Raw genomic sequence first — 10,596 nt, forward strand, 5'->3', positions numbered from 1 at the left:
GCAGGTGTAGCGGTAAGAAAAGAAGTTGTTGTTGGTTGTGTATCAAACAAGGCTAATGCTCAGCAACCTGCTGACATTTTAATATACAATTGGGAAAAGGGACGTGATGTTTGCTTTGATGTCACTGGAGTGTCGCCCTTTGCCGGGACTGGATATCGCAACTTCACCCCTGGTCATGCCATCGCTGCTGCTACAACTCGCAAACGGGATAAATATGACGCCAATTGTTCGACTCATGGGTACAGATCCAGTGTCTTAGCTTTCTCATCGCTAGGGGAACTGGGAGACGATATCACCGTTCTTTTGAAAAGACTGAAGAACTGCATGGCTGCACGTGATGTTAATAACAACTTAGGCAACTCTCTTTTTTTATAGGTTGGGAATTATTAATCAGAAAGGTTTTGGGGCGCAACTGGTTGCTCGCCTTCCAACCCTCGAACTGATCCTATGTAATAAAACCCCCCGCGGCCCCTTTTAAAAATAAAATAAAAATGTCCACTTACAGATGGCTTGCGTTTGATGGCCGATACGATACAAGGGCTCGTTGCTTTGTTGCCTAGGTTGACGATATCTCTTTCGTTTGTTTTCGGTTTCGAAGTTCAATTTTGTCAATTAAATCCGTTTATTAGGGTTTTCACTTTCAGTTTCGTTCACCATACATCTGAATCAAGGAAAACGTAAGTTTTGGTAAGTTTCTACATATATCTCACATTCGTAGAATCTGATAAAGAACTCGTAGAATCTGATAAAGAACTCATGAATGTCGTATACCTGTGATTTCAGGGGATTAAAGTTTACTAACATGAATAATTCACATGATCTTATCTTGAATTGTTTAATTCTATAGCAGATTCATAATTGATAAGAACTAAATATCGTCAATTTTGAACGAGGTTTTAAAAAAAATTAATTGTTCAATGCCAATTTGTATGCTGAACATTTTCTTCTTCTTTCAGATAGTAAATGAAATGACAAAGCAGTTATGTGCCTCCGCGGTACATTCCGCTAAGTCACTCAGACCCAGAGGCGGCTATTGTTCCATCAGTCGTTGACCTAGTTCCTGCTCCGGGCCCTGCGCAATGGAGTTCTGGAATATGTGCTTGTTGTGATGACATGCAGAGCTGTATGCTACTTTATGCCCTGTGAACCCCCCTTGATTAATCAGAAGGAATAATATTTTTATTCAAGGTGCAATTTGATATTTTAGAGAGATTCTAACAATTGCGATAAAATCCTTGCTTTGATGATTTTACTGAATAATCAATTCCAGTAACGACTAAACCTTTGTCTTGTGCTGCTAAGATATGGAAATGACTTGCAACTTTGGCATAGGATAGGTTAGTGTAATTGGTATTTTGTGTTTCTGTCGAACCACCTCTTGCGGAAAAATGTAAATGAACAGTTGGAGCCTTTTGACACTGCAAGATAGTTTAAGATTCTTTACTGTTTCTCTCATCCATTTACTTTATATTAGTTGCAACGCAAATAGTCTATTTTAGACTGAGCTTTTCCTAAACTCAGGTATCACTTGAGCTAGCTGACCGAGCTATCACACAGCAATATAACATACTGACAGTGCGTTTACTCTGGTAAGATGTAGTTTTTCTTAAACTCAAGTATTGCTTAAGCTAGCTGACTGCTCAGTATTCGAAATATGGTAACTATGCAGCACTAGGTATCCAGATGCACAATTAGACTACGCTTAGCTTTTATGCCCCTTTGTTTAGTCAATGAATTTCCTTTAGTGATCGAAAAACAAATAAATTATACTGCACTTAGAGGATCTTTGTCATTCATTAGGAGAGATCAAAGTATATTGATGGTGAATGCAAAATTTCTATCTTCATAGTTGCAAACTACAGTTGAAAATGAAAATGGATAGCCAATTGTCTTTCTTCATAGTTACACTCTGCAGTTGAATATGAAAGTGGAAAGACAATTGTATTTTTTCATAGATAAAAGGTTTAAACTGCCGTAAAACTGTATTTTCTCTGGTACATACAACTCGACATAAAAATAAAGTAATGTCTCCAGTGGAAGAGAAGTAGACCAGATGCTTATGATTATTGTTAATACTTTCAGTCGGTATATGAGATGTTGAGGTCATTAGTTTCTGCTAACAACAGGCAGAACACTTATATTTTTTTTCTTTTTGCGTATTCTATCTTTTGTTTGATCAGTAGTTATCTACTCATCTCATGTTCCCTTTTTCTTTAAAAAGGTAGACTAGCATTATCGTCCTAAGCCCGCATTAGGAAATCCATATCCAGCATGCTGTTCGCATAGTTGATGTCCCTTTTCTTTCTGATCTTGTTTATCCAGTCATTATGATTTACCTTTTTCCTTATCCAGTTAGTACATATGGGTATCCTGGCCTATCTGGTGTTTTGAAATTCATGGTTTAGCTGAAAGCCTGAAACTAGACTCATCTTATTGTATATGAAATAGTGAAATCTAAACCATGTCATTGGTCATGGTTACACTCTTTTTTATCTGATTAGCAAATTCTTATTGTTTTATCAATTTACAGGTTGTATAGGTTTTCTATGCCCTTGCTATTTGTTTGGCAAGAATGCCGACTTTCTGGGCTCTGGAACTTTGATTGGGTCCTGCATGACCCATTTTCTTCTGTGCGGTCTTGTTAACTCTCTCTGCTGTCTAATCAGTGAAGGCCTTCTATTGGGCTTTCCAGGATGCTGTGTTGCCTGTTACTCATGTGGGTACCGCAGAGCACTACGGTTGAAGTACAATTTGCCGGTAAGCCAACCTTTTCCTTGGGTTTCCTTGAAACAATTAGCTCTGTGATTTGCAGTTGTTCATAAAGCTAGCATGCATGAAATCACTCTGGATCTTAGGTCTAGCTCTTTAGCTATGGCAAATTTGTATTTAGCTCTTCATTACCGAGTTTCCTTTCTGCATACAAAAGCATCATCTGGTGTACCTTTTTTTTATTTTTAATGGGTCTATTTTGGTCTTGATATTAGAGTTTTATTTCCTTAAATAATTTGTATCGCGTTTGGGAGATGAATGTTGTTTAATCGAAACCATTAATGATAAATCCTTTTAGTGGGGTTTTATGATACACAGTTTGAGTTCTCAAAATTTTGTTTCCAGGCGCCCGGTTAACATCAGACGCAGATATCAACTCTGACACCAAAATCTTAATGACGCTCAGCCATTGACAACATCCAACTTCCAGAGAAGCCTTAACCAACCTCTAACATGAAGACCCTTGAGCCATGGATGAATATGGCCAGAATTGTAAAGGGATCACTGTTAGAAGAAAAAAAGAAGCAAGTTTTAAGGTGAAAAATGCTATACATGAGCCCATCAACCATAGGCTGCTGCCTCAATACCAACACCCCTCAAAAACACATGCAGCTTCCTTTGGGGTATTGACATATTTTCATCAGCTTCCAACATAGATTCTTTCGGGTACATAGATTCTTTTGGGGTATTGACAGATTTTCATCAGCTTCCAACATAGATTCGTGAAACTCAGATGCTCTTAGCTTGAAGTGCGAAAAAGGAAGTTCTGCAACATATAACAATGCTCATAAATCTTGGAACCAATATATGTATTATTAAGTTAATCGGAAAAACAGACGTGATTCAAGATTATTAGTAGGATTAGAGGGGGACATGGGGGGAGGAAAATCACCTGAAAACTTTACTGCAACAGAGCTACGCTGTACCTAGATCACCATGATTGTTCTGTTGATTCCTAGGCTTCCTCAAGTGGAAATAGGTGAACTGAATGAGTATCTGCAGTAGCTGCTAAGGTTATCACCACGAAAGTTCGAAGTATGATCCCCTCAATAGTCTCACTCATGACACTTCAAGTATGTCTTTTCTAATTAATTGGATTTAATAGACGCCTGAAGAACCAACAACAGATTCAAGCATAAACTTGAATTGCAAGTCACTAGATTCTGAGCAATCAAATAGTAATTTAAGAGGATGGCCAACAATGAAATTTTCATGAAGTATATGGAAAAAGGATACGAAAGTATCTAAAAGAACACATCCTCCTGCATCCACTAGCCACGGCAGATTAGGCCTTATTTTTGACCACTCCATGCTGCTAACAAGTATGCTGAAGCAGTAGACATAACATAAAAAGAAAATCCGGATAAGTTAACAACATGATTCATCAATAAAACTCGAAGAGGAAGACAAAGATCACAATTAACAAAGTCAAAGAAATATCAAAACAATCACCTTCCAACATAGGTAATGTTTCCAACCAATGCAAAGATAAACATCAACGGGTTGAGCCCCTGCAAGTTTGCATAACAGTAAAAGAGTATTAAGTAATACAAGATAAAGCTACCTAGGTTTCAAAAAGAATTTTGCCTTGCGAATCTGCATGTTTTTCATAATATTCGGCAGCTTTTTTCTCCTCATCCTTCCTCTACTTATTTTAGATCAGCGAGTAAGGAATGATGATCACCTCCACCAACCCTAGACGCTAAGTAACCTAATTTTTAGGCCCCAAAAAGGCTACATATGTCTAATCTTTTTTGCTTACATGTTTTGTGACTTTTAAAAAAGGTTGCCTAGAAGTGCGCCTCAAATGATTCACATATTAGTTGTTCGTACAAGCAAATTGACATAACAGAAACACAAAAGAAATAGAGCAACAAATCAGATATAGCACTAAGCAGGGGCTTACCTCGACATTTCCCCTTCTCATCTGCAATTGTAAGGCAAACGGTTAAGCTAAATTTTGTTGAAGCAAACAAAAAAAAGAAAAAGAGAAAGTAATGTGCATAACCAAAGCATCAACAAGGAATGGTTGGCGAGGTAGAGAATCTCACATTTAAGCATATCTGTGGAAGTCTTCCCCCCATGTAAATAGCAGCCATTGCCCAGCCAAGAATGGTTCCTATTTCACTGTTAATATCACTCCCATGTACCGATGACACTTGGTCATTGCTCTGAAAACTCAAGCCAATGGAGACACGGTATTAGTGGTCTCACTTGCATTTCCGCTAATAAAAAGACTCACCAACTCTTGAAAAAGAGGAAACCACAGAGACAACTCGATGCCCACAGCTTACTATTAAATTGGTGATCACCATGGATAGGTTCTGGACAAGAATGTGATCATTGGAACACTTTGTGGATATAGCAAATATAAATAGTGGACCATCATCCTGGAAGAATACCTTAGGAATTGCATCAAGCGTGAATTATATGGGTTGTTCACTAACATAGTTCAGTATGTTCTCCTTAACCTAACCATCTAGAATTGGCCTCATTTGTTCAAATAACTAATAGAAGAATCTACATACTAAGATAGGTAAGGGACCTTACATGTAAAATCTTTCTTCCTATTCTGAATACAACTCCTCTTCCTGGTTTATCAAGAATCCGGTTTAAACTGTTATCAGAATACTGGAAATTGAAGCTACTAAAGAAGAATGTCAATGCGAAGACCTGCAACCAGGGAAAAAAAGAAGGGTTAGTATTACAAAAAAGATATACGGAAAGACTAATCAAACAAACCCTTATTAGTCAATGACAATCTGAGGCTTACCGCACACAGCATATTTTTTGTGTTAGACTGCGGTGCGGATTGTGCAGAAACAGGACCACCAAGCAGAGGCTCTTCAATAGCATTTTGGTCAGCAGTGTGAATTATGGTTGTTTGTTCAGAACCACGGGTTTGTGCTAGATAAGATCCAGCTGTAGGTGTACGACTTTTTGTCAGAGATCTAGCCGACCTGAACATTTAACCAGATTCAATAGACAATAAATTAGCATGCACGATGAACAAAATCACAGAACGGACAACGAGTCACCCTACAGGAATGTCGAGACGAACACTTCTACTACAATTACAATGTGAAGAAACATTAAGACTAGCAGATAAAATGTGAAGAAACATTAGGACTAGCAGATAAATTCAAATGGCCATAAGACTGAAGTACCACAACAAGAGCTTTTTGTGAAAAAATAAAATAAAATCACGTAGCTTCGTAGATTAGAACAACCTCGCAACTATGACAAATTCGTGATATTTTTTCATGGTGTTACGAGGCATGCGCTCCATTCCACTATGCAGTATGGGGAACGATACATAGTACATAATGCGTGTGTATGCAAGTATCGGGTGTGTTGTGGTATACGTATTTCTTATGCTATTTGGTAAGTTTTTCGCTTTGGAACCTTACTCTGGGGCCATTTAGGTGTAACATCAGTCATACATACTTAGATAATTATATAAACACAATGAACTAATTAACTACAGGGCTACAACCGGACATTTCAGTATGAAAAAAGCACTTAGAACCTAGAATTTTAAGCTAATGATTATAAGATAAACAAAGTACTTAACTTTCAAATCATTAAGGGTGCTAGTAGTATAGTTCTAATATTAGACATATAAGCTAAGGATCTGGAAGCGCTAATTTGGAGTATCAGCTTGCTGAATACCCAAACCGGTTTGAGAAAACCGAAATACGGTACCAATGAGGTGGGTCAATTTTCTGGTAACCTGTTTAAGCAAACTAGCACGATTAAAATGGCCAGATGACCAACGAGTAACTATCTCAAACTTACTGCATCCTACTATCAAGAATGAAGTTTTTGAAAGAAGAGAAACAATGCTTACGTGTAGTACATGTCTCTCCCAAGAGAACCATAACGAGACAGAATAGGAGCAGTGACGGGGATGGGTGAGCTTGGCACATGTCCCCCCGCTGAAACGTTCAGACCTTTTTTGCAGGTAATTTTCTTATTATTTGTTTTATCCACCGTCTCTGACTGGTTCGGGCCCTGGTTTATGAAATCAAGTAAAGCATGTCTACAGATCAGCAATTTCAGAGTAAAAACGTGAGTAATACAAAAATGCAGAACACATAACATGATATGATCACAAAGGGAGGACTACATTGCACATCAGTATCCACTTTCGGTGGCAGAAGATTATTATGACATTCCTCTTCTTTATAAAAGGAGTAACTTTTTTATCTACAATTCTGAGATTATGTCCTATTAAAGCTACAGAATCGTCACAAGGTTTTGAGCCAACAAGGACAGAGAATTTATTATTTTGTTTGATTTTCTAGTTTGAGTTGGTGGCATAAGAAATTACCTAAGATTATGAGCAAATGATTTCTAGTCTGAGTTGAATATTTCGAGGAAATGATTATTATTCTTATTCATGGCAACACAAAGAATCAGATGACCAGAGAAGACTACCAAACTTGTGAATACGATATACAGATTCCTTACCCTTAGCCATGAAAGTAACTTCTTTCATTTCACTATCAAATATCAATAGAGGTACAGACGGGAAAAAGAAATAGAGAATAAAGGCTTCTTCTAGATGTCAAACTACTCATTACTGAGACATCATACGATCACAAACTAGAGACTCAACAATGTAGTATGATCCATAATAAGAAGTCTCTGTCTATTATATCCTCACCTTGTTTGGAATGACTCGTCGCTTTGCTTTAAGACGGTGGTAGATATGACTATAGTATATCGTTTGCGAAGCAAGAATACTGGTTGTTATTGTATATAACTGCAGAGATCCATGTTAGAAGACATACAGTTACATAGCCTGCTTCCTATAGCATAAGGTTTAAATCAAGTAGCAAAATAGACCAGATAACCTGTGGGCATGGGTAGAGTTCTTACTATTGCCATGTAGTATTGTGTTGGAAGCTGCAAAACAATTTATAACCATGGTAAGTGAATATAATTTACTAAATGAACCTGATCAAGATCGCCTACCAGTTTTTTAGTGGATAGACAAGCTACATTAATTTCATATGCTAGACCAGAGATCTAATGATAACTAAGCACAAGTTATATTTTCTTTATTGCTCTATGCATGAACATATCATCAGAGACAAGCCTATACAGCTCATGTCCATCTTGAGGATTTTCTTTAAGCGGGAGGGATGCATCTGAGTAAACCAAGACATGAAAAGTTTTGATTTTTTACTCATATGATACGCCTCCACAAAACCCAGATAGGAAACTAGTCCGGGAAAATCAAAACAACAGGGAAGTTAAAAACATTTGAATGTCACGAGTATTTGCAGAACTGGAGAAAGCAGATTACTTACAGTAGCAGGTTCCAGCTTACAGCCAACAAGGTTGAAAAGATCTCTACATTTGAGCACAACGGGGATATTAGAAACAACAATCACAAGACAAAAAGAAGAAAAGTATGTTTGATATCATATCATATCACACAACGTGCATCAAGCAAGACCTTCTTTTAAAGTCTTGTTTATCTATTTAATTATTCAACACATGAGAAATAAAATAATTTCCTAGAGACAGCACAAACTTTTAAGACAAAAAAAAAGATTAAATTGTTGTATTTGTGGGAAATCACAACAGTCAAAAGGTAGATAGCCCACAAGTTTCATCTTTAGGTTAACATTTTCCAAAACAATGGGAACTAGATATATATATATGAAAAAAACGAGTTGGGAAAATAATATAACTTAGTAATAATCAACTACTAAGTTATATCTCTAGTTCCTACAAGAACCTTTTTCCTACGGTAACACTCAGATGAGTTATGGTCTTCAGGGGATTGCATTCTCCTTCTCAATATCCCAGAAATGCAATATGCAAGCACATTCCAAGGTAAAACTCCAAACCAAGTATGCTGAACAAGATAACACCAGCCATGACCATCAAAGTAAGGCACAATCGAACTAATTTAAAATAGCTGAAGCTCAAGTTGCATCCTGGCTAAACAACCCAGGTGAAATTGAGCCTTTTTGTTAGACCATGATAGAGAGAATTCTAAGAAAAGGTAAAACAATTTCTACGAATGACTTAATCTAAGAGTAAAGAGAAATTTTTGCGTCCAGTTTCAACTTATGAATATATAGACGTATGGGCCAAATACAAATTTTAGCTATGATCAAACAACACAAACTCCTATTTCTTTAAAGAAAGTATATTATTAAAATCCAAACTGATATATAAATGAAGAAACAGTAAATAGGAAGTAAGTAAGTATTACCCTACAATCCATGTCATCAAGAAGGCAAGTGATAGTCCCTCGGTGGATTTCTCCCTGTAGTTTGTAATGATTTGAGGTATCTCAGCAACACCCCAACTGATAACACTCAACATACCCAGCGACAATGAAACAGTATCCTTAGTACTACACAGACAATATTTCATTTTCTCCCTCGCCCATTTTGAGCAATGCATGTTACTAGAACAATCTGGTAAAGATCCTTCGAGAAACCCCATGACACCCAAATAAACCCTGATTTCAATAAACCAATCAAAAACAAAACAGACATGCTCAGGATTCACTCATTACTAACAAGACAGGGTTCAAGTTCAAGATAAAGATTAAAATGAAAAACCTAGAAACAATTAGAAACTCAATCATTTGGCAATTGCGAAAGGGTTTATCAAAGACAGAATAATGAAAACACCATTTTAGATTTCACAAAACAGAATCTTGATCGATTTTGACGTTAGTGAGGTAACAGAAAACAAAAACTTACAAAGACAAGAGTCGTAATCGAATTCTTACTGTTACGATAGTACGAGCAGAACAAGAAGAAGAAGACGAAGAATCATGAACTTTGTCTAAAATCTTTCAGTATTTTACTCTGAAGCGAGTTCAGAGAAAGGATTTGAGGATTGAAAACGATATAATCTTTCTTTTTAGTGTTTCTGAGGGGAGATGAGATTGCCGTGAGTGATTAAGGGGGCTCGGATTTTTAGAAGGGTTTAACTTCTGGAGTCTATAATAAAGGAATGTTTTGTTATTTTTATTTTTTTTAATATGGAAATGATTTTCTGTTTTTGGTATTCGGTAGAGTTCAAAAGCAGATCGGAGGGCCATTAGGAAATGTTCATGTTCTGTTTATCAGAACCGAAAATGACGGGAGGAGGACAAACGTCTTGACACGTGGGGATCTTTTTGCTTACTCATCACTCTTGTTGCGGGAGAAAAGAGAGAGTCCAATTTTGTCCAACACTAGTGACACTCCTTTACAGCAAGGGTTATTATGGGGACAGTTCCCGTCAGAAAAAATAAAACTACACGGGGGACTTTCTCTCCTGCAGCAAAAAAAAAAAAAAATTGCACCTAGTTCTGGATGAAAATTTTCTTTTTCTGTTCTTTTGACGGGAGACAGAACTACACGGGAGAAAATGTTTTCTGTTTCTTTTTCTGTTCTTTTTCTGTTTCTTTTTCTGTTCTTTTTCTGTTCTTCTGTTCTTTTGACAGTCCCCGTCTGGTCCAAATTTCAAAAAAAGATTTACTACACGGGAGAAAATGTCTTTTTTATATTTGTCCATGGTAGGTTTTTTCGTTCATTTGATTGAATTTTCGTTCATTAGAGTTGGGTAGTTTCCAAATACCCATAGTCCATGTAATAAACTAGAATATGACCCGTGCCGTAAGGGCCGGGGTTTTGATTGTTGTCTGTAAAGTAATATTTTGATAAATTATTAGTAAATGTTATATGATAAATTAATAAGTTATTTTTATATCGAAGCATGTCAAGTTTAACTTTAAATTTCTAAAATAAGCGTGTAGTATCAAATAATTGAAGATTTTATTTTCAATTCAATTTTTTTAATTATTTT

The 10,596-nt window shown here is 36.6% G+C and overlaps 1 protein-coding gene across 2 annotated transcripts; it reads right to left on the reverse strand.

Moving 5' to 3' along the window:
* Positions 1-3,043: 3,043 nt before the first annotated feature.
* LOC113324756 lies at positions 3,044-9,742 on the reverse strand. 2 transcript variants are annotated; one of them, XM_026573044.1, is made up of 14 exons: positions 9,533-9,742; positions 9,005-9,256; positions 8,088-8,130; positions 7,654-7,680; positions 7,439-7,537; positions 6,620-6,783; positions 5,543-5,729; positions 5,320-5,442; positions 4,821-4,940; positions 4,676-4,696; positions 4,222-4,280; positions 4,006-4,096; positions 3,662-3,765; positions 3,044-3,535 (listed from the first exon to the last, which is right to left on the reverse strand). In XM_026573044.1, the coding sequence occupies exons 2-13, from the start codon at positions 9,238-9,240 to the stop codon at positions 3,685-3,687; spliced, it is 1,251 nt and encodes a 416-aa protein (XP_026428829.1). In that variant the 5' UTR covers positions 9,241-9,256; positions 9,533-9,742; the 3' UTR covers positions 3,044-3,535; positions 3,662-3,684. The 2 variants fall into 2 exon arrangements, with proteins under 2 accessions (XP_026428829.1, XP_026428830.1); XM_026573045.1 differs by having other exon boundaries at positions 9,504-9,742.
* Between the last annotated feature and the right edge of the window lie 854 nt (positions 9,743-10,596).

This window comes from Papaver somniferum, chromosome 11 (genome assembly GCF_003573695.1).
Source record: "Papaver somniferum cultivar HN1 chromosome 11, ASM357369v1, whole genome shotgun sequence".
In the NCBI taxonomy this organism is placed as follows: domain Eukaryota; kingdom Viridiplantae; phylum Streptophyta; class Magnoliopsida; order Ranunculales; family Papaveraceae; genus Papaver; species Papaver somniferum.